Source organism: Nicotiana tomentosiformis, chromosome 1 (genome assembly GCF_000390325.3).
Source record: "Nicotiana tomentosiformis chromosome 1, ASM39032v3, whole genome shotgun sequence".
Taxonomy (NCBI): domain Eukaryota; kingdom Viridiplantae; phylum Streptophyta; class Magnoliopsida; order Solanales; family Solanaceae; genus Nicotiana; species Nicotiana tomentosiformis.
The window spans coordinates 92,191,866-92,219,340 of record NC_090812.1 but is presented as its reverse complement, the minus strand read 5'-3'; the positions used below and the strand labels follow the sequence as shown (position 1 = coordinate 92,219,340).

General features: G+C 37.4%; 2 protein-coding genes across 2 annotated transcripts; both read right to left on the bottom strand.

Moving 5' to 3' along the window:
- Positions 1 to 498: 498 nt before the first annotated feature.
- Positions 499 to 3,355, bottom strand: LOC104091130 (WRKY transcription factor 23-like). Its single transcript, XM_009596411.4, has 3 exons — positions 2,769 to 3,355; positions 2,420 to 2,566; positions 499 to 1,117 (listed from the first exon to the last, which is right to left on the bottom strand). The coding sequence occupies exons 1-3, from the start codon at positions 3,245 to 3,247 to the stop codon at positions 700 to 702; spliced, it is 1,044 nt and encodes a 347-aa protein (XP_009594706.1). The 5' UTR covers positions 3,248 to 3,355; the 3' UTR covers positions 499 to 699.
- A 20,240-nt stretch (positions 3,356 to 23,595) lies between these two features.
- On the bottom strand, positions 23,596 to 24,227 carry LOC138907185 (uncharacterized). The gene is made up of 2 exons (XM_070197539.1): positions 24,080 to 24,227; positions 23,596 to 23,906 (listed from the first exon to the last, which is right to left on the bottom strand). Exons 1-2 carry the CDS (start codon positions 24,225 to 24,227, stop codon positions 23,596 to 23,598), a joined length of 459 nt encoding a protein of 152 aa, XP_070053640.1.
- Between the last annotated feature and the right edge of the window lie 3,248 nt (positions 24,228 to 27,475).

Sequence of the window (27,475 nt, the reverse complement as noted above, 5' to 3'; positions counted from 1 at the left end):
TTATGAAGTATAATGTAATTCGTCATCCTGATAGGGTGAACTTTTAAACTTCAGTTAGTAAAATTGAGTGACCAATGGATTTACGTTGGCCCAAAATTTTATTTTCGCCATAGATAAGACAGATTCTCCTCCTTATCTTAACTATGAAGCAATAATTTTCAAACGCAAGTTAGGATCCACGTTAGGACCCTATCCTCACTCGATATGCACCAAATTAAAAGCATATACGGTCAAACTTTTCTATAACAACATCGTTTGTTCGGAATATTTTTTGAATATTATAACGAAGTGTTGTTATACAAAACATATATTATAACATAACATAAAAATTGATTCCGAAAAAGCTTGATTCTTATAAAGAAGTCTTGTTATATATATGGATTTTATTGAGAGGTATGACCGTACGTTATAAAAATAATGAGCATTCCTTTCGATCAAGAAACAACAAAGAACTCTACATATCCATCGTCATACTATTGTAGCAGCAAAGTATAAACATGATAAAGAAACCCCATACATTATATTGGATCCCAAAAACGTCATTGTTAGAGCCAAAAGATATCTGTAAGTTTCCTTAAACCGAAAATGCCAAAGAGTACCACCACTAGCAAAGTAATGCATACTGGGTGTTATTTCAGCACTGATTGTCATCTAGTATGTTACAACTGCTTCATTACCTATAATATATATATATATATATCATCTATAGTCTTCTTCTACCACCCTGGACGACATGAGATCCTGAAGAAGCCCCTGGTCTCTCATTATCTCCACAGAAGGAGGAGCACTGCAAAAGCGCCGTCCATGAGCAACCAAAGCGGCATGATCAAGATTCGAGGCTAATGGAGTTGTCAAGTCGTTGAAATGAGGCTGCGCGGACTGATTAATATGGAACGGCATTTGCAGAGGGAAGGTGGCAGTGGGAGCTGGCAAGGGGAAAACTCGAGTTGGAAATAAGGTTGGGCGGGGCATATTGATCATATTCATATTCATATTCATGGGACTTGGATGAGTATGTTTCCCTTCGTATGTGGTCACCACTATGCTTGGGTCATTGAAACATCGCTCTACTCTCTTCTTTACATTACATGATGCACTTGTGCACCTATAGTAGTTCCTGCAACAAATGTGTAATGTATAAAGTTTAAAACACAAATATGGAATATCTGCAAATCAATATGTCATTCAATTTCCCAACATGGACGTACATATCATTTTCCTTTTTAACCTATAGCAACAACTTACATGCTGAAGTGTCATCATCTCGTATAAAAGTTTAAATTGTTAGAGAAAACATACTTTTATTTATTTAATTATATACGTAACACGCCCCTATATGTAACACGCTCTTTCACCTGCAGGTTTGATTCTTTTTCATAGGCAAAGCTCGTGAAAATCCTTTTTGATAATGGATGACAATGATATTCGAACTCAGGACCTGTATGCTTTAATACTATGTTGAAGTGTCTGAGCTTAACATCTAAAAGCAAAAGTTGTTAGAAAAAACACATTTTTATTTACTTAATTATATGATCCAACACATGTTACCCACAATTGGAAATATTTACATTGCAACAAGATTGATAGCTACCGCAAGTTGAATTACTAATGATAAGAATCTTCAACATAATTAGGGAAATGGCTAAACACAAATGAACTCTCTTATTAGGAAACCTGAAGGAGCGATGCATGTATATTTTTATAGGTTGGAGTCCTCGATTCCTAAAAGTTGAATACGTGAAAGTCTCTTAGACTTGTACACTAATCATAATTGTGTAAACCTGTATTTCCTTGAGTTTTTCATTCTCATTCTTACTCTCCATTTAGCAAACAACCCCCCTCTGTTTAATTTTTGGTAGCAGTAACCTCACAACAACAAAGAGATAATCATCACGAGAATTGTTATGTATAATTGTACTTTTAGATGATAGTGATAAATTAAGATCAAGCTTTAAACCAAGGAGGGAATTTGGACTTTGTTGTGTAGCACAAGTGTAAGAGTAAAAACGGAAATAATAATGAATTCAGTAACTTTTCTCCCCCTTCAACACTTGCTAATATTTTTTTGGAAATGCACTTAATTATTAAGCTAAATATCCATTCGAAGATAGTTAACTAGTACTACAAATCAATCACAAAAGGAAACAGCTTCTTTTTCCCTTATAGGCTATATGTGTAAGGATAAAATCTAATCTTCTTTTTCTAAAAAGGCTTTCTCTTTTTTAACTTTTTCAGCTTATTTGTTAAAGTGATTTTCCAGAGGGCCACGCATTTGTGCCAAACTGGAACCCGTCTGAGCTTATTCGAAAACCTTCCAAACTCTAAGACGATTTTGGAAGAATATAATTACAAAACAGTGCAAAATAATGGCTCTTTATTGGCAGTGGGAGTATATAGAGATATATATATATATATATACCTGGGGAAAGAGCTGTTTTTGACAGTTTTTTGGCCGTATTTTCTCCATCTGTAACCATCTTCCAGAAAATCAACCTCACTCTTTGTCATGAATGCAATTCTGGGCTCTCTCTGCTTCTTCTGATTAACTGTTTTCTTTGCTTTCAACCTACACATAACCCAAAAATGAAATTAGCAACAGCAGATTAATTAGGTATATATATATTTACACTCGCAGTATAGTTACACTATAACAACTACGCAGTACTATAAACTTGATTCAAGAAAACACGTTTATGATTCTTTTTTTCTTTTTCACACAATAAAAAGTAAAAGTAGTGTTTTTTCTAGTGCAAGTAATAAGAACATACTGAAGTTTTGTCTTGGTGATCTGTTCCTCAGCTACTTCGCCCTCTGCATCTTGAGCGTGGCCTTCATTTGTTTCAGAGGAAATCGAAGAAGAATTTGGCGTTGATGGCGTATTCAATATGTTATTAGATGATTCATGAGCTGCTACAGTAATTTTTTTTTTGCTCTCAGCTGCTGGAGATGGCTTTACTTCTTCAGATATAGAAACTGCAGGTTCTATATGGTACTTCTCTTCTTTTGGTAACAACTGATCAAGATTAGTAGTAATACTATTTACATCAAAGACTGAAGTTGAACAAAAGTCTTGAACACCCAATAACTCCATGAACCCCAAAGATGAATTAATACTATTATTCTTACCTTCAACCGCAAAATTATAATCTGACACTAAGCCTGTAAATGAATTGCTAATAACTGGAAAATTATCAAAATAAGACATGGGATCTTCCATCTTTATCGTTATGTCTTTGTAACTTTCCATTAATAAGCAGAAATACTAAAGAAAGTAGATAAATAAGGAAGGAGAAGAAGAGATAGTAAATCCATTAGGCCAAGGCATATATAGTGGGAACATGTACACAGAGAATCGTGTGAAGGTGGACACAAAGATTGACCGGGTTCAGCCGGTTATAGAATTGTACGGACAATAAATAGGTGAAAGGCCACTTATTTTGATATATATTGTTATTACTAAATGAAAATTAATTAATAAATAATATCTTAATTTATTAACTAACTATAATAAATTAATACTCTATATAAACATGGAATGTTAGTAAATTTTGCGGAGTAAACAAATTGCAGGTTGGCTTTTAATGCATGCTGGTCCAAAGACTGGAGTTGCAGGAACACTGATCGATGCATTCAGACGTTAGTTTTGACCGGTAAACCGGTTACTGTGTGAACAAGATCGTTGATTGCGGCTTGATTTGCGATCCCGATATCTTTTTCTTATTTTTTAGATCTACTTTTATATGCTTTTGGAGCCAAATTATTTTAATTTAATTCATCAAATACTAATGTTTATATGGAAAAGAACAAAGATAACAGTGACTAGAAGTGACAGAGTATCTCTTATTTTTTGTTTCACTTGAAACGAAAAGAGGGCACTTTTTACGATTGAAGACAAATATGGTTCCTAAAATTGGAACTTCACTTATAGGATATATCGCCCACAGCTTCAACCGTGGAATTAATTAGGTTTAAAAAGTTTTAAAATACCTATTTTGGGTTGAGAAGGAAAAAAAAACTTTATTAACGATCTAGGACCACAAATATATGGCTCCTGAAATTTGAACAGTTGGATCTTGTAGGTATATATTAGTGATACTTTCTAAAAGGAAAAAGAAAAAAGTGAAAGGAGAGGATGAAAGAGGAATAAGAATAATATAATGAGAGAGAAAAAAAATATTTGTCTTATTATTGGATACCTATATTCTTACCGAATTTTTTTATATGAATGTCATTTCACACTAGCTAGCGCCAATAATGAAATTATCCTGTTTATAAATATTGGATACTTTGAATAAATTGCTAAACTATATGAATGTCATTTCACGCTATATCTATGACAATCAATGAAATTGTCTTGTTGATAGGCGTGTCTTCCTTTGATATAACTAAAAAAAATCATTCAAAGATGTGTATATATATTCTGTTCGCAGAATCAAAGCTCTTTATTTTTGGTAATAATTTTTTTCCTTCTTTTCTCCAAAAAATCAATACAAAAGTTTTAAAAAAAATCATCTCTATCGTTTCCTCCAACTTCCTATTCCTTTAAGTTGAAAAACCTGTTTCAGAAAGGGTGAATAAAATTCAATATTTATTTGAATATTGAAAGTTTGTCACCATAATTAATTAATATATATGGTGAGATATGAATAGAATCACTCCATCTTTAACGTTACAGTTTGAGAATACTAAAACCATCTTTAATAGGTCATATATATGTGTGTGTGAGAATTCAAACAGATTGAGACTTTAATGTGAGTACCTAATATCAAGTAAAAAAACAAACGAAAAGTTTGGCTGTTTTGTTATCTTCTGTATTCAGGTTGGCGTGGGAATAGAAACCTCAAATTCAGTTTATCTTTTTTGTTTATGATCGATCCACGTTATATAGGTTGGAAAATGAAGCAATCAAAAAAAGTTACTGCACGTGTAGCTTTTGCTTTTACTAGAAACTAGAAAAGTCACTTGATGATCGATACATTGTACTCCTACATAGTTTTCCTCTTTTTAAGAAACACGATCTTCGATCGATCGAGGTCCTGTCTTTTGTTGGATTACGCTTTTGCTTTTTCCTCCTCATCTAAAGTCACCCCTATTTGTGGAAAACCCTATAACAACAATAAAAAGCTTTAGCTGTTCATATTTTTTCAAAATCCCAGCTTATGTATATTAATTATCTACGCCGAAAAACTTTCGATTGCTAAATCTTCACTTATTGTGTTAATGGAGTAGCAAATAAATCCATCTACATTTGGACTGATTTGGCATACCTTGCTCCAATAAACACTCATCAAATAATAGGAGTACTTTATTTTCATAGGTTTTACAAGACGTTGGGAGTAGGTGAAATCACTTTAATTTCAGAATACTATACACTTGTCCGCTTTGACTCAAAGTTTTACAAATTTGAAGCAATTTATAATGGGCCCACCCATTTTAGATTTTTGTCAACATCTGTATCCTATTAATGAAAATAGTACTCCATCTGAACATTTAATTTTAAATTTAAACTTACAATTCTATTATTATTGAAAAACTTTTATAACATATAAATACTCTACTCCCTCCGATGCACAATAAGTAATTTTTTACCCTTTTTTTAGTGATCCAAAATAAGTGATTTTTTAAGATTTCAAGAATAAATTAACTATTTTTTTCCTACATCGTCTTTGGAGTATGTGTTAGGAGTGTTTATGTGAATAGATAGTAAAGGTTAATATGATCAGTTTCATTGTTAATTAATGTTAAAAGATAAATTTTTTAATCTGTATGAAAGCATCCAAAAAATCATTTATTATGGATCGGGGAATAGTATATTTGATACACAAGTTTCAAAAAATTATAGTCACACATATGTTATGACTTATTTGAGGCCACAAGTTTTAAAAGTATTCGTTTCTTTTTTAAATTCTATTGTCAATCAAACAATTTCATATAAATTGGAATATGGAGCAGTACTTTATATATCTCATTTTATTTGATATTCCCTATAATTTCAATCTGTTTTAAAAGAATAGTATTCTTTATATTAAAAAAAATTAATTTTATATTTTAATGTCAAAACTTGTTTTAAAGCATGATTTTAAAAAATTCTTTCGTAGGACTTAGAATTCGCGTTCAATTCCAAATTAACGTAAAATGAAGCCAGATGAGTACTTTATGAGGAGTAATTTTTTTACAGATTCCTCAATTCAGTACTCCCATACTATATAGTACAAAATTAATTTGGTGAAGCGAATTGGGGCAAGATACAAGTGGACCCTCGTCATCCATGACAGCCTACAACCCTATTTGGGGCCCCTAGGACCTGTCCATTTTGGGAATCTCACACGTGTATGATAAACATTTGTAATTACTCTGAAATTTCCATCTGAAGCCACGTGGCCTGATTTTACGCGTTTTATGAATATTTACGAGGGGGTGGGGTTTTGCTTCAAATACACGTTCCTACCTCTTTCCTAGTTCCTACATTAAGAAGTGTCATTTTCTCGTAAAATTTATTTACTGTAAATTAATTTTGTTATGAGTAAGAAGTGGACAAAAACATGGGGAGGCAGGAGTATTATAGTAGTCCTTTTAGATAAAGCAATAATGTTTGCCCAAAAGTTGCTTCAAGTATACGTTAGGGATCGAAAAAGGATACAAAATAATTGGCCGTCAATCTCCTAAAAATATTCAAATGTAAGATGACACTTATCTTACATGTATTATCTACACGTTACATAAGATGATTCGTGTATTTAAGGAGTATAGTAGGGCAATCTTATCATGTTTTGTTCGACCATATAAGGACGACGATAGCTGGAACCTGCTGCTTCGCATATTCAAATTTATTCTTTATGCAAATGTAAATACCTTTTCTTTTGCACATATAATGTAGTAATTGAAACTATGAAATTGCAACTTTAATTTGTATAGTAGATAAGTACTAAGATGCTTTTCCTTTTCATTTTCTTCCTCTAAGATGTCCGTTGACAACTCCGGACGGGGCTAGTAGGGACCTTTATATATGTAAGATTAAATTGTATATATATACACACACCACCTTATTAAAAGTCTTGTCTTCGCCATCTGCTACTGCATGTGGGAAGCAAAGGCCCAAAATCGCGGGTGGTTTACAAGCTTGGAAGTGTTGTGGCCGTTCTACACTACTGCCCGTGAACCTTATCGAGTAGTCTTCTTTATTTTAGTAATTAGGAAGTATATAGTATATTTTAATTAGTGAACCTTATAGAGTTGTCTTATTTTGTATACGGTCAAAATCGAGTTTGCCCTTCGTGTGATTAGTCAAGATTGAAACATGATAGACCGAGAGTCGTCATTATAATATCGAGCTATGATGTGAAGTTGAGTTATCGAGCTCAAGATCCAGAAACCGATCAATACCGAGCTCGAGTCAATATCGAGCTCGAGACGCAGAGACTGATCGAGCTCGAGTCAATATCGAGTTCGAGACCCAGAGACCGACCAATACCGAGACCGACTAAGATCGAGATCGAGCCAATGGACAAAAGAGCCGTTATAGTCGCATTTGGGGAGAGAATCTCGGCGGAAATCAATGAAAAACTAATTAATTAATCTATCATGGGATCCCCACTATATATTTTTAATTATACCCAAAAAGAGATCCCCGCTATATTAAGAGTGGTTATCATTTGTAAGAGGAGGGGGCATAGATACACATATTCATTCTAATATATACAGGAAATAGAGCTAATCCTATCTTTTCTTGGCTTTTGGTATTTTTAGTCATATTCTTTCTTCTATCAATCGTTTTTCACTCAATTTGAAGGTGATTGAACCTGAATGCTTGGGCTAACTAGTTCGTCCGGTTTGCATTCATCTCTTTTATAACTAATTTCAATACACATTCATTTATCTTTTCCAATTTGTATCAATTTATACCACGTATCCTTAGAACTGCGTATAAATTCAACTCTATCCGTTTTTCGGGTAAACATATTTATTGGAGTATATTTTTTAATCGGACAAGGGTCTGATTTTTCCATCTACTATCATAACTAGGTTAATTATCCTCCGTTTAAGTTTTCTATCAAAAGTATTCTTACCGTTATACATTAGGTTCATATTTACCCCTTACACGTTAAAACGAGTTACATTTGCCCTTCGTTATACTTTATGATCATATTTACCCCTCTACTCTTCAAAAAGGGTAACATTTGCCCTTCGTTATACTTTCTTGATATATTTATCCTTACAATTATATTTTAGGATCATATTTTCTCCTCACCCGTTAGATCGCCATGTCCCACATTTGTTTTCCTACATAGTGCATATGTGGATTTTTTTTCTTTCAAATTAAATATGATCACCTTTTAAAGATAATTTAACCCACCCACCCAATTTAAATAAGACTTCTTTAACTCTATTGTTGTGTAATCGTAATTTACTTTGGTTCTGCAATAATTGTGAATTGTATTAGATTAGTGATTTGGAGTTCAAACTTATTGTTTGCCAATATGTTGTCGATGCTATAACTATTGTATTTCGCACAATCTTCATAAATGTCATATCAGGAAATTGCTTTTCTTGGATCAATCGTGGTCAATTGATCCAGTTTAGACTTTACAGAGTTGTATCTCTACAGACACTTCAAAACATCACTGAGTGATTCATGTCTCCTAATTCCTAAGTATTAAAGGGAAACAAATTAACATAGACAAAGATGAAATAATTTATTTAAATCAATTAGAGTTAACACTATAGTTTCGTTCACTCATTGTCCAAAATTTTCTCGCTCTCCAAAAAATATGGAGCTGACCCGGAGAAGAGAGATGGACGAGTGAGGGAGGGGGATTAGAAATTATGATTTTCATTTATTTTAGTTAGTGTATCTTATTAAAATTGGGTGGGTGGGTTAAATTATCTTAAATAGGTGACCATATTTAAATTGGAAGAAAAAAAAATTCACATTAGCGCAATGTAGGAAAACAAAGGTGGGACATGATGATCTAATGGGTGAGGGAAAAATATGATCCTAAAGTATAATTGTAAGGATAAATATGTCAAGAAAGTATAACGAAGGGCAAATATAACTCTTTTTGAAGAGTAGATGGGTAAATATGATCCCAAAATATAACGAAGGGCAATGTAACCCGTTTTAACGTGTAAGAGATAAATATGAACCTAATGTATAACGATAAAGATATTTTTGATAGAAAACTTTAATATAGAGTAAATAAGGCTTATTTATAATAGTAGAGGAGCAAATGAGACCCTTATCCATTTTTTAATTCTAAGCGTTGAAACTTCTACCCTTCTTCCTAAGGATCTGACCATGCACCAAAAGAAGACCTTCTAGAACTTGATCACGTACTGGTTATTCAAAATATACTCCTTATATTCTCTAGTGTCTCACAAATTGACAAATCTTACTTCGCTTTTAATCACCCGACAAAGAATATCGTAAAATGTAATATTTCTTAGGCATTACATCTGCAATTGGATAATTAAATTTTCATCTGATTCGACATCACCTTGTATAAAAGAAAAATCTTTTGTCGTTTTTCCGTAGGAAGTTTCTTTCAAATATACGTTTTTAATTGACTTTTCAAGATTATATTTCCTAAATCTAGGGGGTGGGGAAAGGGAAGGGAGTTTGGGCAAAGTTGGTTGGGAATGATGAGGCAATTTATTAATATGAGAGTTTTGAAAATAACTTATTTTGGTGTCTATATTCTCCAATACTATTAGAGTTGGTGGACTAAAACAGAAAGATCAAAGAGTGAACGATAGGAATAAACAAAAATTCATTTATTTTGACCTAAAATACCTAGCAATTAGTTATGGGGGACAGGGGAGATTTCGTTCGATTTGACGGAGTATTTTATGGATGGACCATAATATTAGTAGATTAAATTAATTTGCTAGATATGATGGACCAAAATGAGATCCCGTAAAAAATGGATAGACCGCTTTGGTTAACTAAAAAAAGGGAAACCAAAATTAAAAACGTACTATTTGCAGTTGCGCATGTCGATGTCGTAATGTTTTCCTTAACAGTTTCAGCGAGCCTTCTTTCTTGTCATTGTGTAAGGGTAAAATCGGGGTAAAATTTTTTCCAATTTTCCGACGAGAGAATTAAGGAGAAACACGGTTCGACGTGATTATAATAGAGGCCAGGAACCTCTTGTATCGAGACCCATGAAGGATAAATAATGTATTTGAGATCGGACACGGTAAAGCGACGTACCCCAGACCAAGTATAGCTTCTTGACCTCGGGAGACGCGGTGAACGATTATGCATGACGGATAGGAGGCCATAATATTCGCCCTCAACCGGATATTACGGCGCGAATCTCGTTCGGTATCAATTATAGATCAATAATTACTGGAAAAAAGAAGATTTTTACCTTTTTTATAAATGGAAAGTTTTTCTTTAGTCTGACACATTGTAACACGCAATTCAAAGCAATAAAAGTTTACTACAACAGCTACAGCTCAAAAAATTACCAAAATTAACCTTAAAAGTGATTCCCGTCTATTTATAATGACCCAAAATTCGCTGACAAAAATACCCTTCGGGAGGTTCTGCGACCGCACAATTTCATGTGCAGTCCGCACTTTGCTCGAGTCTGCAGGTTGAGGGATTCTGCGGCGGCATAATTTGATCTGCGACTACACTTTAGCTTCTGCGGCCGCACAATTTCATGCGCGGTCCGCACTTTTGGCAAAGCTTCAATCTTGGTCATTTTGCACTCTCTAAACTTTTTGAATTCTTGTAAGTGTGATTTGTACACTTTCATTAATTTTGGGAACATAAATCAATACTTTCGGACTAAAACTAAAGCAAGAAGGTACTAATAAGTGATCAAAATCCACACTTATCAACTCCCCTAAACTTAAGTCTTTGCTTATCCTCAAGCAAATAGATTAGTTCCCACCTCCTCAGAGTGAAAGGTCATTTCAGAGAGTTAATGGTAAGCCATTCATACCCAGTTAGGACCAACAATTACCCACACTACTCATACATTATCAACAAGGTGACAAATCACATATCATGCACATATAGTTCTAATGTGACATTTGAGCTTCAAGAATTGACATTACTCATCAAAGATTCTTGTTCTATCATGTAGATCATGGTGGACTCCAAACTCTTCCTCCTCTACCTTCCATTTTCCAAGCTCACTTCAAAAGTTAGATCTTAATCTTTAGATCAATGAAAGGTTCACTCTTCTCTCACAAAAGAATGTCACAAGTACAACTTCAAGTACCATAGCTTGCCCCTCATGTAGATCACTACTAATGTAAGCTCACTCGGTTCAAAATCAAGTAAGACTTCTTTCGGGTTGTAATAAAAAGCACTCCACATTTTTATTTCTTGGCTCACATTTACCAATTCTTAGAGGCATTCTCTTTTTCTTGGGGGTCAGAGAGACTTGACATCACTCTTTCTTGTTTATTTCATTCTTTTTCTCCCTTGATGCTTCTGTTAGGGATAATTACCTCTTTTTGATTTCATCAACCCTTCCTTTTATTCTCTTTCTTGCATTTTCTTTTTGTTCCTTTTCTTTTCTTTCTTTCTCTTTTTATAGAGATCATTTCCTTTCTCTTTTTTGGTGCCTTGATACCTCTTTCAAATTCCTCAACTCCCCTCCCCCTCAAACTTATGCCTTAAGCCACTTATTTCACAAGAGTGTTAAGGAAGGGTCGGGTGCCAAGAGAGGATCATGACATAACGGGTAAAGGCTTATATCATGGTTATCAAATAAGAAAGGCTAGAGGCTCAAAGGGGTTTGACTTGGGAATACAACATTGGCTGGCAATAGAAAGCTCAAACGGAGCAAGAAAAGCCTACAATCATTTTTCAAACCAAGCAAATTTAGGATTTCGCCTTGAAGTACATTCAAGGCAAGTTCTAGACCATTCGCACGGGTACTTGGACTAGCAACGAAAGATCACCTCACCCCTCACGCAACTAGACCGTAAAAGAGGATTGAGTCAAGAACCTACAATAACCACAATCAAGTTAAAGATCACTATGGTCCAATAAACCACTCAATGATTATCAAAGTCAACTCAAGAGTCTAAGAGTCACTAACTAGAGCTATTTTCTTTTAAAAATCTAATTTCAAACCATAAGCTCGTAGTTAAGTATGTTGGTACTAAATGAAGCATGAATAACTCTTTTTCGAGAATGACTTGATTAGGACTTTTATTCATTATTATTACTATTATTATTACCTAACACAAAAAATGGACTCATTTCCTTAAGAAGGTTGTCACGCCATCCATCCTCGGGAAGAGTCACCCAGTTCACACAAAACTACCTTTGGAAAGAACCGTGACATTATAAAAACTAAAGGCTTATTATTCATACTACTACGAAAAACGTAAAAATAAGCTACTAACATAAAACGAAGCTACTAACAAAACAAAAACTAAAGTGAAAAATTAAAGAAGATAATGAACAATAACTACTAAAGATAGATCAGCTAAAAATAAGATCAGAAACAATATCATCCAATTATTACAATCTAAATGTATCCAAATGTGTCAATCAAATAAACTCCTACCCCCGAATAAAAGTAAGTATTGTACCTAATGTTTAACAAAATAAGAGTGAAACGAGAGAGGGCGAAGAAAACTCTCTAAGCATCCTTGGACATCTCAGTGTCCCCAGCAGCATCATCTCTCGTTGGGTCAGGCAACTGTATCTTATCATTATCATATCTGGGAGTGGCAGGAGTAGGAAACATCTCACGCACTGTTTCAGCAGTATCGGCAGCAAGGCATGGCTCATCAGACTGGATAACTGGTGCAACATGTGCAAATAGTGTTGATGGATCAGGGGCGGACTGGTCTGGGTCAAGTAACATGTCAAATGGGAAATCCCCAGCTATCGCAAGTCGGGTCACCTCCTTCCTAAGCTTATCAACTAATCTTTTGCTTGCTTGGGACTTACTCATCTTCTTCACTTCCTTGGTCAACTCCTCAATAACCGACTCGTACTGTATCAAAGTCTCCATGATCATCTTCTGGTTGTTCAAAATCTTGCGCAGCTTCTCATCAAGATCAGTGGAGACATGTGGTGCCTGTGTAGATGATTGCAATGTAATAGTACCAGGTATCTCAGACAACTTTGAAGTAGTTGTCTTCATCCAATTGTTAAGACACACCAATGTATGGGAGACTCGTAGAGCAGATAATTGAGTTGTATGCATGGGCACCAGCCTCGGGGCTGTAGCAGGGGCTGCCTTAGGGGCTGTGCTAGGACCTGAGGATGGTGGCGGAGGCATAGCAACAGCACTGGAAGAGGGCTCAGTAGAGGTAAATGGAAGGTTAGCTGCCTTAGAGACTACCACTCCCGGCTCATCAGACTGGCCTATGGTGGTAGAAGGCTGAGATCTCTTCTTTGGGTTGGTCGAATTTATCAACGAGTATCAGTCAAATGGCTTCTTCAGCTTCAGCTTCACCTTCGTATCATATGCTCTTGGTTCTACCTTTGCATCAGTAATGTACATTGTGATAGTGTTGGGATAAAGGTAAGCTGTGTTGGTCTGTTATGCTACCAATATAATGTTGGTCGACATCACGATACCCACATTAATTAGGTACCCGGCCATCATAGAAGCCACTATAACAGCACGTGGAATAGGCAGATGAGTCTCATTCTGGCATAGATCAAGATACACTCAAAAGTCTGCCAACCCTTTGCCTTAAGGCTCAATATATTTTGCTGAATGGGAACCCCAGCAGTGATCCATGGTGGTGGCGGCCCTGGTGGTGCTAAGATCTCAGCTAGACATTGTCGGACTTCTTCTTTTATAGCACACTTCTCTAGGTACTATTTTGTATCTAAGTCCTCAAACCTTAAGTACGCATTTAGCGTGTGCGGATCAAACCTCACCTTGAGGTTGCATACTTTGGTCACATTTTTCCCCTTCTTGATGTGAGAAATGTTGTCGTAGAACTCGCGGACAAGGTACTCTTTGGCATCTACCACTCTCTCATTGAACAACGTCCAAACCTTCCTTGCTCTGAAATGTCTCGGCACTGCAGGGTTATATGTCTCTAGATCCTTCAACAGAAACTGTCTCTCAAGGGTCAAGGACGTGGGCCACCACATTCGGAATCAATGAAGGCAACCAAGCTAACAAACTTGTCCTCCCATATCTACTTTTTCTTTGATCTCTCCACACCAGTGGATATACCCTCTCCCCCTCTACCATCATCGGGGATATCTTGTACAGTTTGCGCATCCGTGTCTGGAGCAGCTGCTGGCTCAGAAGTCTGACTAGTACTTTTTGAACCCTCAGAAGTTCTGTGAGATGAATAGGCCTCATCCATGGTCTCAGATCGCCCCTGTGACTTAGACTGTGTAATTGCCTGCTCCTCCGGAATAGAGGCGGAGTTGCCCTCAGAAGCGACGGGACATAAGAGCTAGACTCGGAGAGGTTTGCACCCCTCCCTCTGCCTGTTGTGGCCTTCCTTCTGATAGTTTTAGGCTGGTTAAGGGGCAAGGTACCTCTACCTCGATCCTTAGAAGAGTCACCCCTGCCTTTTGTAGTTTCTCCGTGGCCGCGCGATCGAACCATTATCTGTATCAAAGCAAAGAGGATCGTTAGTTGCAAGTCATCATTCAACACATTCAAGACTTATGTAGGCAAGGGAGAACATTGTGGACACAGTGAGGTTACGACAGAAATAACATACTGCAGAAGTTAGGGCAAACAGGGAGTGCGGACCGCACAATTGCAAGTGCGGTTGCGCTTTTGACAATTAAACTTCAGAGGCACAGAAGTCTCTTCTCTGAAGACAACGCGAAGGCCTTTTTGCGGTCGCAGAATGAATCTGTGGTCCGCACATATGGGTCTCAAGAGGTAGACCTCTGATAGACTTAAGTATGGCCTCTCTCATATTTCTGTGGTCCGCATAATTAAAGTGCGACCGCAATGGCACATGCCTTCACCAGGTTTCCCAAAACAATAAAACTGCGGACCGCACAAATTCAAGTGCGGCCTCATATTTCAAAATTTACGAACATGCAGTCATTTCGTACTTAGATTTTGCAATTACTTGTACAAATCGGTATGGAAACACGGTAGAAATATGAAATCTCACTAACCCAACCCATTAGAGCATATATTAACTACCCAGTAGAGATCTATCCCACATGGACATATGGATGAACTCTAATAATAGATGACCCAAAAAGAAACAAAAATTTCAAAAAAGGATTAAACTAACACAAAAGAATTAACATGATATGAAGCATACCAGATAGAGTGAGTGTACTGGGTGTGTAAGCACAGGTAGGTGTATGTGGGGGAGGGGGGGGGGGGGAACAGTGAAAATCTCTCAGGAAAACTTCCATACTAACAGTGATTGTGAAGAGAGTGAAAAGTGTAAATGAACTCAAAAGTTCTATTTATACTAAGAGTCACAAGAGGGAAAAAGGGGTCGAGTGTAGACGCACAATTCCATATGCGGTCCGCACTCTTTCACCTGGGCCTACCTTCTCTAAGCCTCATATGCAGTTCGCACAATTTTTAGTGCGGCCGCAAATTGTCTTGTGGTCATAGATTTGCCTCGCACTAACAGACTCAAACTTCAAAGCATTTACATTTTCACACTTTGGTAAGCTTCCAATTGTGCGGTCTGCGTGTGAAATGTGGGGCTACGCATGTACTTTTGTTGTGGCACAAAATATTGTGTGGTCTGCACAAATAAAGTGTGGTCTGCAGTTCCTTCAACATTTTGCCATTTTTTAGTCCACCCTTCTTGCAAGTCACACTCAACCCTGTAGCACACTTCAAATCAAGTTAGAACACAAATAACATCTAACTACAAAAGAAAAAGGAAAAGAACATGGGTTGCCTCCCAAGAAGCGCCTCATTTAACGTCGCGGCACGACGTAATGTCAAAGCACCCTCAAGTGAAGTAAATGATCACCACCACGTGTCTATCTCCAACCTTTCCCAAGTAGTGCTCCACCCGGTGATCATTGACTCGGAATACTTCATTGTTTTTGTTCTTCAAGTCTAATGCACCAAAAGGTGTCACACCAACAATTTCAAATGGACCACTCCACTTGGATTTTAGCTTCCCGAGAAACATTCTCAACCTTGAGTTAGATAATAATATAAGATCACCCATCTTGAACTCTTTGTTCTAAATGTATTTGTCATAAAGATATTTCATCTTTTCTTTGTACAATAACGATCTCGCATATTCATGGTATCGGAACGCATCCAATTCATTCAAATGTGTAACCCGCAAGTTAGCGGCTACATCCCAATCAAGATTCAATTTCTTTAAAGCCCACATTATCCAGTGCTCTTGTTCCACTGAAAGATGACAAGCTTTTCCAAACACCAACTGGTATAGCTACATTCTGATTGGTGTTTTGTAAGCCGTCCGATAGTCCCATAATGCATCATCAAGCTTCTTGGACCAATCCGTCCGATTAGCATTCACCATTTTATACAAGATACTCTTTATCTACTGGTTGGAGACTTCCACTCGCTCAATATCTTGTGGGTGATAGGGAGTAATGACTTTGTGAGTAACACCATACTTGCTAAATAAAATGTCTAAAGCTTTGTTGCAAAAGTGTAACCCCCCATCGCTTATGGTTGCACGTGGAGTAAACATTCTTGTAAAAATATTCTTCTTCAAGAAATCCACTACACTTCTCGCCTCATTTCACCGGCCCGTTGACATTCATCACATGTTTTCACGAACTCACTAGCGTCCTTGTAAAGGGTAGGCCAATAGAAACCACGACTAAGAATTTTGGCCGCCGTTCTTGTGAAATAATAAGATAACAAAAGAAGAATTATGAAGCCAATCACTCTATCGTGTTTATCACTGAAATATGCTTGAAGTATATGTAGGTTACAAAGTAAAAGAGATAGCTACAAGAGATAACAACTGAGATGGTAGGGGATAATTACAAGTGCAAGAGATAATTACAAGAATATAACAAGCAGTAGATAATGAAATAGATATATTCTAACACCCCTCTTCAAGCTGATGCCGATGTGAAACGGAGATGAAGCTTGTTGAAATGCATAGAGAAGAGTTGTTGCCCATTCGGTTTCGTCATGATATCTGCAATTTGATCGGCACTGGAAATGAAGCGAATTGAAAGCTTACCTAACTTGATTTGCTCACGCACAAGGTGATAGTCTAGTTCAATATGCTTAGTGCGAGCATGAAAAACAGGATTGACACTTAAATAAATTGCACCAATGTTATCTCACGACATGATAGCAGGGACGGCAGACGGGAAGCCAAGGACGCAAAGAAGAGAACTTATCCATATGATTTCAGCTGTGGCATTGGCCAGTGATTTATATTCACTCTCTGTGAAGATCGTGCAATAGTGGGTTGTTTCTTTGAAGACCAAGAGATTAAATTGCTTCCAAGATACACAAGATATCCATTTGTAGAACGCCGGTCATCGGGGCAGCCAGCCCAGTCACTGTCCGAAAAACATTGAAGTTGCAAGGTAGAATTCTTGGAAATAAATAAACCAATGTTGGTAGTGGCACGAATGCAGCGAAGTAAACGCTTCACGGACTGTCAATGAACTTCATTCGTGCAATGCATAAATTGCGCTAGCTTGTTGACAATAAATGCAATGTTGGAGCGAGTTAGCGTCATGTGTTGCAGGGAACCTACAATTTGACGATATTTCTCAGAATTTGACAATGACTCACCCAATGTTTTGCTCAAATTTGGAGTCACCACCATTGGCGTGGTACACGGCTTAGATTCTTGCATATTTGTCTCTTTCAATAGATTAGCCGCATATTTATTCTGTGTCAACAATAGGCCATCTTAGACCCTTTTTACCTCAATTTCAAGGAAATAATTCAAGGCAACCAAGTCGCGGACATGAAAGATTTCTTTAATTTTGGTGAGAAACCATTGCAACTTTGAGTAATCTGAACATGTAACAACTATGTCGTTGACATAAATTAATACATATATTCTTAATGTACCTTGAAAAAGAACAAACAATGATGTATTGGCCTTGGAAGAGTGAAAACCGAGACCCTCCAAAAAAGTTGACAAACGCTGAAACCAAGCTCGTGAAGCTTGTTTCAAGTCGTAGAGAGAGCGATGAAGCTAGAAAACATGGTCAGGTTTGGACGGATCAATGTACCCTTGTGGTTGTTCCATAAATAATTCAGTATCTAATTGGCCGTGCAAGAATGCATTGGAGATGTCAAGTTGATGAGTGGGCCAATCATGAACTGCGGCAAGTGTAAGAACTGTCCGAACAATGGTGAATTTGACTACGGGAGAAAAGGTTTCTCGATAGTCAATACCAGATTGTTGGGTGTAGCCCTTAGCAACAAGGCGCGCTTTGTAGCGCTCTATTGAGCCATCTGCATTTCTCTTTATTCGAAAAATCTACTTGTTGCCAATTACATTTTTGTTGCTAGGGCGAGGCACTAAACTCAATGTATTAGTTTGATGTAGAGAATTCAACTCCTGTTGCATAGCGTCACGCCATTCCTAAAATTTCTTAGCTTGAAAAATATTTTTAGGTTCCTCCAATAGATAATTTGGTTTGGTTAAGGCTAGGTTGGCTTGAGTTTTTGCATGGTGGTGGGACGGAGTTGCATGGAGTGGGTGCGAGATGGTTTAGAATTGTCTTTTAGGGCATAATCTGAAAAATCTACAACTAATGACAATCGAGGAGCATTGTTGGATTTTGATATAGGGGATGAGGATGAATTTGAGATAGGAGTTCTAGTTAATATCCGAGAAGATGGACATAAAGGTGAGTTAGGCGGGGATGAGGGTCCAGATAGAGAAGGAGTCGGTGATTTAGATAAGTGAGGGGAATCTGATAGATTAGAGTGAAATGGGTTTCTATCTATAGAAGATAAAGATAATTTATTAGGTGAAAGAGAAATATTAGGAGAGTGAGATGGAGAAGAAGTCTTACCAGATAAAGATGCAGATTCCAAGTGAGACTGGAATGAGCTTGAAATGTGCAGCCATGAGTTATCGGATTTCTTACTAGATGAGTTGGCCGAATTTGCTTTATATGGAAATTCTTGTGAATGAAATTTGACATGTCTAGCTAGATATATTCGACCTGTGGATTTATCTAGACACCTATATGCATTGCGACTCGGACTTTGACCAAGATAGATACAAGGTGATGTTCGAAAAGAAAACTTATGATGATTGTAAGGCCGAAACAATGGAAAAATCAAACACCCAAACGGCTTGAAAGAGAGATAGTTCGGGTTTTTGTTGAATAAAATTTGATATGGGGATTGTTGCTTGATGACATTTGAATGAAGAACATTAATTAAAATGGTACTGTGTTCCATAGAAAAGTTCCAATATTTAAGAGGTAAATTTGCATGAGCTAATAAAGCAAGGCACGTATCTACCAAGTGCCGAATTTTTCTCTCAGAAATGCCATTTTGTTCATGCGTGTAAGGACACGCAATGCGGTGTATAATACTAGTTTTATCAAAGTATTTGTTTAATTTTTGGTATTCCCCTCCCCAATCAGAATGAAAAGCTTTAATTTTTGCTTGACATTGCCTTTCAATCATTTTTTTGAAATTAAGAAAAACAGAGTGAACATCACTTTTATTTTTAAGAAAATAAACCCATGTAAAGCGAGTAAAATCATCCACAAATATAACAAAATAACGATCACCCATGGAAGAAAGAACTGTCGGGCAACAAACATCAGAATGAATAATTTGAAAAGGAGTTGTGCTAGTATGCTCCACAGACGCTAAGGACAAACGAGACAATTTTCCTAAATTACAACTGGCACACGGACTAAGTTTATTTGTAGAACTAGACAAATGATGATTCCTAAATAATGAATGAAGCTTTTGAACATTTGGATGACCTAGACAGAGGTGCCAGTCATCAAGTGAGGGAACTGTGGTTGTCATAGTTGTCTTGGGCATTTGTTGAATGTTGTTAATTCCAGACTCACTTGGGCCTTGCATCGGTAGTTGGCGGGTTTGTTGGTCCTTAATAAGAAAATAGGAAGGCCAAGATTCAAAAAAGCAAGAATTGTTAGAGGTAAAATTTTGAACAGAGAGTGCATTTTTAATTATTTTTGGAACACATAAAATATTTTTCAAGTAAAGAGATTTCAAAGGAGAATGTAGCGTTGCCATACCAGTGTGAGAGATTTGAATCCCTTGACCATTACCTACATGTAGTTGATCCGAACCTGGATATTCATTAATGGCACTTAAACTCTGAAGGTCTGGAGTGATGTGATAATTTGCAGTTGTGTCTGAAAACCACGTAATGGGCTGCATATTTGATGAAGAGGGTGCAACCGCAGAATAGTTAGCCATTGGTGGAGCAGCATACTTATTTGTTGTGGCAATTGTCCAGAGTTACGAGGAACATATCTCTTGCGGCAAGTGACAACAGAATGGTTGTTTAGGCCACAGATTTGATAGGGGCCACGGTTTCGATTTTTATTGGAGTTGTTGGTAGGGCGTGGCTGATTATTATTTGTTGGATAATTATTTTGATGTGGAGAGTATTGTGGTTGATATGGCATAGTAGGAAATAGAGGGGTATTATGTTTTAGAACCATGTTTGCTACAGGTTCCATTGCATTTTTAAGCAAATTTCATGAGCTACTAATTGACCATGGAGTTCATTGAACGTAACTGGTTCTGGGCGGAGATTGAGAGCAGCAATAAGACCATGAAATTCAGGTCCAATGTTGCGATAAATAATTGCATTAAATTCAGCAGAAGAGATAGATCTACCAGCGACACTAAGTTTATCTGAAAGAGTTTTGGCTTTTTGTAGATAATTGAAAATAAAAAGATCATTCTTCTTTAAGTCTTGTAGTTTTATATGTAATTGTAGTTGACGATTTTGCGAGACAGAACCAAAGGCGTTGGCAAGAGCCTCCCAAACTGCAAACGAAGATGTGAGACCTATAACATAAAGAGGCGGATCCAGGATTTAAATCCTATGGGTTCAATTTTTAAAGTTATGGGTTCATATCTACTATTTTTATAATTTTAATAAATTTTTACATACAAATTTTTACTCCGCGTCAAAAGTTATGGGTTCAGTTGAACCCGTAATCAATACACTACATCCGCCTCTGATAACATAGGGATATATCTCTTCAGTTAAAGAAGCAAGCAACCAGGAATAAAGTATTTAATCCTTGCGAAACCATGTGTCAAAGTCTGGGTTGAGAACTTGAAGGGTGGGATCAGTGGAAGAGGCAACAACGACGGGTGGAGCGGGAGTAGTCCCATTGATGAAACAATAAATTGAGTTTTCCATTCCAAATAATATTTTGGTGAAAGTTTAACAGCAAAAGAATGGGTAGAGGTGATGACCGAAGTGGGAGAAGTGAAGGAGGAAGACGTGACAGGAACAACAGACATAGTGAGAAGTGTGGAGAAGAATTCTTTTAGGGCTCTGATACCATGTGAAATAATAAGATAACAAAAGAAGAATTGTGAAACCAATCACTCTATCGTGTTTATCACTAATATATGCTTGAAGTATATATATATGTTACAAAGTAAAAGAGATAGCTACAAGAGATAACAACTGAGATGGTAGGGGATAATTACAAGCGCAAGAGATAATTACAAAGAATATAAACAAGCAATAGATAATGAAATAGATATATTCTAAGAGTTCTTGCTCCACCATTATGACTACCATATGGTGAGGAATGACAAGCTCTTAGAATATCGCCTTGCTCTTCTTCCGGTACACATCTTCTAATCACCCCATTCGTACAAATCCGGAAAAGGTATAGTTCATCCCAATAATAATCTTGACAATCTCTTTTGAGCTTCTTCCTTTGGTTTGAAGAGAACTCATCCGGAATGATTCCACTCACAAGAAAATTTGCCAAGTCCACGAACCATGGCACATCTTTCATTGAAATTGCCAAACTTTGCTTATCGGGAAAGGAGTCATTAATTTTAAGGCCATCATATAGCCTCCCATCCTCCTCCAACCGAAACAAGTGGTCCGCCACTTAGTTTTCACTACCTTTCCTATGTTGGATATCAATATCAAATTCTTACAACATAAGCACCCATCTCATCAACCGGGCTTTGAAATCCTTTTTGCTCATAAGATAACGAAGCGCCGCATGGTCCGTGTGGACAAAAACTTTGGCACCCATCAAATACGGGCAAAATTTCTCAATTGCAAACACAATAGAAAGGATCTCTTTCTCCATAATGGTATAATTGACTTGGACACTATTCATGGTCTTACTAGCATAGTAGACCAGATGAAATTTTTTGTTGATACGTTGCCCCAAAACAGCCCCAACTACTACGTCACTTGCATCATTCATGAGTTCAAAAGGCACACTCCAATTTGGAGCGGTAATGGTAGGAGTACTTGTCAACTTGAGCTTCAATAGTTCAAAAGCTCGCATGCAATCATCATTGAAATTGAACTTGGTATCCTTCTCAATGAGCTTGCATAATGGGTTCACCGCTTTGGAGAAATCTTTTATAAAGCGCCGGTAAAAACCCGCATGACCTAGAAAATTCTGCACACCCTTCATCGAAGTTGAGGGTGAAAGCTTAGAAATCACCTCGATATTTGCCTTGTGAACTTCAATTCCATTCCTTGAGATTTTATGGCCAAGGACAATACCTTCCTCAACCATGAGATGACATTTCTCCCGATTGAGTACCGCATTGGTTTCTTCACATCTAGCCAACACTTTGTTCAAATTATCAAGACAATTATCAAAAGAATCCCCAACCACCGAGAAGTCATCCATGAAAACTTTAAGATAGTTCTCCACCATGTCCGTGAAAATAGCCATCATACATTGTTGAAATGTCGGTGCATTGCACAAACCAAATGGCATTCTATTGAAAGCAAAAGTACCATAGGGACACGTAAAGGTTGTTTTCTCTTGATCTTCCGGAGCACTGAGAATTTGGATGTAGCCAGAGTACCTATCAAGAAAGCAATAGAAAGCACGTACGGCCAATCTATCGAGCATTTGATCTAAGAAAGGAAGTGGAAAATGATCCTTCCTTGTAACTTTGTTGAGCTTGCGATAATCCATAAAACCCTCCAACAAGTCACCGTTCTTATAGGAATCAAATCATTTTTATCATTAGTGACCACCGTCATGCCCCCCTTCTTTGGGACAAATTGAACCGGAGAGGTCCATGAACTATCGGAGATAGGGTAGACAACCCCGGCATCCAACCACTTGATAATCTTCTTCTTGACAACTTCTTGCATAGCCTCATTGGGTCTTCTCTGATGTTCAATGGATGATTTAGCACCATCCTCCAACTTGATCTTATGAATGCAAAAGGCAGGGCTTATACCCCGAATATTCTCCAAGGTCCACCCAATAGCCTTTTTCCTCATTTGTAACACCGCCAATTTGGAATCAACCTGCACGTTAATCAAACAAGAGGAAAGAATAACCGGTAAAGTAGAACAAGGTCTAAGAAATTCATACCGAAGGTGTGGAGGCAATGGCTTCAACTCCAAAGTAGGTGGATTTTCAATATAAGGCTTTGTAGGAGGAGTCTTCCTATTTTCAAGATCCAAAGATAATTTTCGGGGTGCATAGTTGTACGACTCCATTCCTTACAAAGAGTTCACATATTTTATGAAACCATCCATCTCGTCATCATCAAAATTGAGGAAAACGGCCTCCAACATATCACCAACCTTGATAGTAGCACTTGTATCATCAACAATAACATCAGTCACTAAGTCCACAAAAGAACACACCGCATTATCATTTGGTTGCCGCATGGACTTACACACATGTAATACCACTTTTTCATCACCAACCTGATAAGTGAGTTCTCTGGCTTCTACATCACAAAGAGCCTTACCCGTAGCAAGGAAAGGTCTCCCAAGAATGATCGGCACTTCATAATCAACTTCACAATCTAAAATGACAAAGTCCGCCGAATAATGAATTTATCAACCCAGACCAAAACATATTCAATCACACCCGATAGCCTCTTCATGGTACGATCGGCCATTTGCAATCTCATAAAAGTGGGTCTTGATTTCCCAATCCCCAAAGTCTTGAAAACTGAATATGGCATCAAATTTATACTTGCCCCAAGATCACAAAGAGCTTTAGCAAACTTGGCACTTTCAATTATAGAAGGAATTGTGAAAGTACCAGGATCCTCCAACTTAGGATCCATTGAATGAACAATCGCACTCACTTGATGAGTGACTTTGACAATCTCAAAATTCATCGACCGCTTTTTTTCACAAGATCCTTCATAAACTTTGCGTAATCGGGCATTTGTTCTAAAGCTTCTACCAATGGCACATTGATTGAAAGACTCTTCATCATTTGAATGAACTTCTTTAATTGATTCTCATTATTTTTCTTGGCAAGTCTTTGAGGGTATGGAGGTGGAGGCTTAGGCAATTGTGCATTTGCCTTTTATACTACCGGTTCTAGTATGTCAATGATGTGTTCCCTAGACGGGTTCACTTCCTCTTGAGTCTCTTCCACACTATCATCAATATCAATCCGAACTTCCTCATTTGCTTGAACAACATTGTTTGGGATCCCTTCTTCTTGTATCACTTGGTCATCATCGATAAGTTGCCTTTCACTTAAGGTGGGTGCATTACATCCTCTTCCACTTCTTATGATAGCCGCCATAGCAATCCCCGTATTGTTACCACCTTTTGGGTTCACCACCGTGTCACTTGGTAGTGCACCTTTAGGACGAGAATTTAGAGTTTGAGAGATTTGCCCCATTTAAACTTTTAGATTTCGGATTGATTTGTTGTGTTAGGCAAGTTGGGCATCCGAATCGGCATTATTTTCCATCATTTGCTTGAACATATTCTCAATACGTCCCATCTCATTGTTTGAAGAACTTAAACCATGGGAAGGATTAGGAGGTGGGTTGCTTGGTTGTTGATACATTGGGGGCCTTTGAAAACCCGACCTCCGGTTGCCTTGATTGTTACCCCAACCACCTTGGCTGTTGCTTCCCTAATTTCCTTGGTTGTTTCCACTCCAATTTCCTTGATTGTTTTTGTTATGCCAATTCCCTTTATTATTAGAACTCCAATTAACATGGTTGTTTTGTGGTTGCCACTGTTGTTTGTTTAGGCCTTCGAAGTTGTTTCTTTGCCCTTGAAAATTATTCACATATTGCACTTTTTCCTCTTGATCATTATAAGAATTATCTTGATCAAAACTGCCATCATCTTGCACATAGTTCTCCACTCAAGTTTGCATTTGTGTACCCTTGGTCCTATTCTTGTTCACCAAAACATTAAATACCTCCATAGCATGAACTTGCTTAGCGGCTTGCACTTGATTGAGTTGGGCCTTTGCTAGTTGAGTCATGGTAGTGATCAATTTGTAAATGGCTTGCCCATGGTCTTGCAACTCTTTGTGGAGGTGGATCATATTCGGATCACTTTGTGGGATATTGGCCCGGGATTGACAAGCTGATGATGTCTCCGCCGTCTCATCTAAAATGTCACACGCCTTCGTATAAGGCATGGTCATAAAGTTTTCATCGACTAGTTGATTCACTACATATTGGTTGGTTGTGTTAATCCCACGATAAAAGGTTTGTTGCAACATGTATTCCGTCTTATCGTTGTTGGGACATTCCTTAATCATTGTTCTATAGCGCTCCCAAATTTTATGTAGTGGCTCATTCGGTTCTTGGTTGAATGCCAAGATCTCATCTCGAAGTGTAGCCATATGCCCAGGAGAGAAAAACTTAGCAATGAACTTGGCCTCCCGTAGAGAGAAGGGAAAAAACTTTAGCCTCAATGCATCCTCAGAAACATTAGTTTGCTTGCTCCTCCAACATGTATCCACAAAGCCCTTCAGATGTTTGTAAGCATTTTGGGTTGGTGCACCAGTGAAGAAGCCCCGTTTCTCAAGTAAAGTGAGCATCATGTTGGTGATTTGAAAGTTTCCTGCCCTTATACGGGGAGGGACTATATCACTAGCATAATCTTCGTTGGGCAATATCCAGTGTTGAGACGCTCTTGGTGGATCTGATAGAGGTGGGGGTGGAACGGGCATGTTGTTTTGTGGTTCCCGGCCTCTTCGATTAGCTTGTGGCACTTGAGGTACCTCATCGAGTTGGTCCTCCTCTCCGTCCAAGTCCCCCAAAGGCATATTTCCGAGTTCATTGTTCGTCATGTTTGTACCTATGATTTCTTAAACAAGTTAGTAACACGGAAGTGAAAGGAGATACTCCAAAAACACACTCAAATATATAGCTAACATTGTTATAAGTCCCTGGCAACGACACCAAAAGTTGATCTACTCTCAATCCACACTCAACAATGAGTGGAAGAGGTCGTTGGAAGAATAGTACCCAACTATGAGTCGGGGTCGATTTCCTCAAAGAGCTAAGTATGGGTGTTAGAGTGTACACTTGATGCGTGTATAAGAAATAGCTTAAATACGCTTCCAAACACGATGGTTTTGCAAATTACTTCTATAAACTATACGATCAATGCTTCACTAGAGAAATGAAACTAGAGATTGATTAATTGTTTTTGGTTGTTTTCAAATAGGTAAAAGGCCTAGAGATGTAACCTTCGACTAGGTGTTAGCCTAATGGGTTAATTATGTTAACACTTATTTTAGTGATTGGGGTGTATTATATCTCTCCAATCTAAGTTACTCACTCGATACATCTCGGTCATAGAGTGATTTTGCCCAATTTGGCTTTATCAAGCCCAAATGGGTATCAAGACAAATGGTTGATATGAGCTCAAATCGGGTTTTCCTTATCTTTAGTTCAAACTCTTTAATTAGGCTAGTCAAATCCTTAACTAGCCCAATTTCTTGTTAGCCAAGTTTTCCTAGACTAGGTCCCTCTTTCTCAAGTAAAGACCAAGTCAACAATGCATAAATCAATGTTTGCAACCATTAATTCTAAAATTAAAGCACGAACAAGGCAAAATAACAAACATTAGATTAATTACCCATAAGGTTTACACACTAGGGATGAGTCACAACTCTAGTAAATATCGATCTACTCATAGTAGAAATGAAAGAAAAAAAAGAAAAAATACTAATTAAAGTCATAATATAAAATTAAAATGATAAACTATTGTATTTTTAACCCAAATTGGTCACAAATTACCAAAAGTGGTAAACTACAAGGCTACAGCTCAAAAACCTACCAAACTTGACCAAAAAAGTGATTCCGGTCTATTTATAGTGGCCCAAAATTCACTAACAAAAATGCCCTTCGGGAGGTTCTGCAGCCGCACAATTCCATGTGCGGTCCGTACTTTGCTTGAATCTGCAGGTAGAGGGATTCTGCAGCGGCACAGTTTGATTTGCTGCTGCACTTTAGCTACTGCGAATTCACAATTCCATGTGCGGTTCGTCATAAGTGTGGATTTTGACCACTTATTAGTACGTTTTTACTTTTGTTTTAGTCCAAAAGTATCGATTTATGTTCCCAAAACTAATGAAAGTGTGCAAATTGCAGGAATA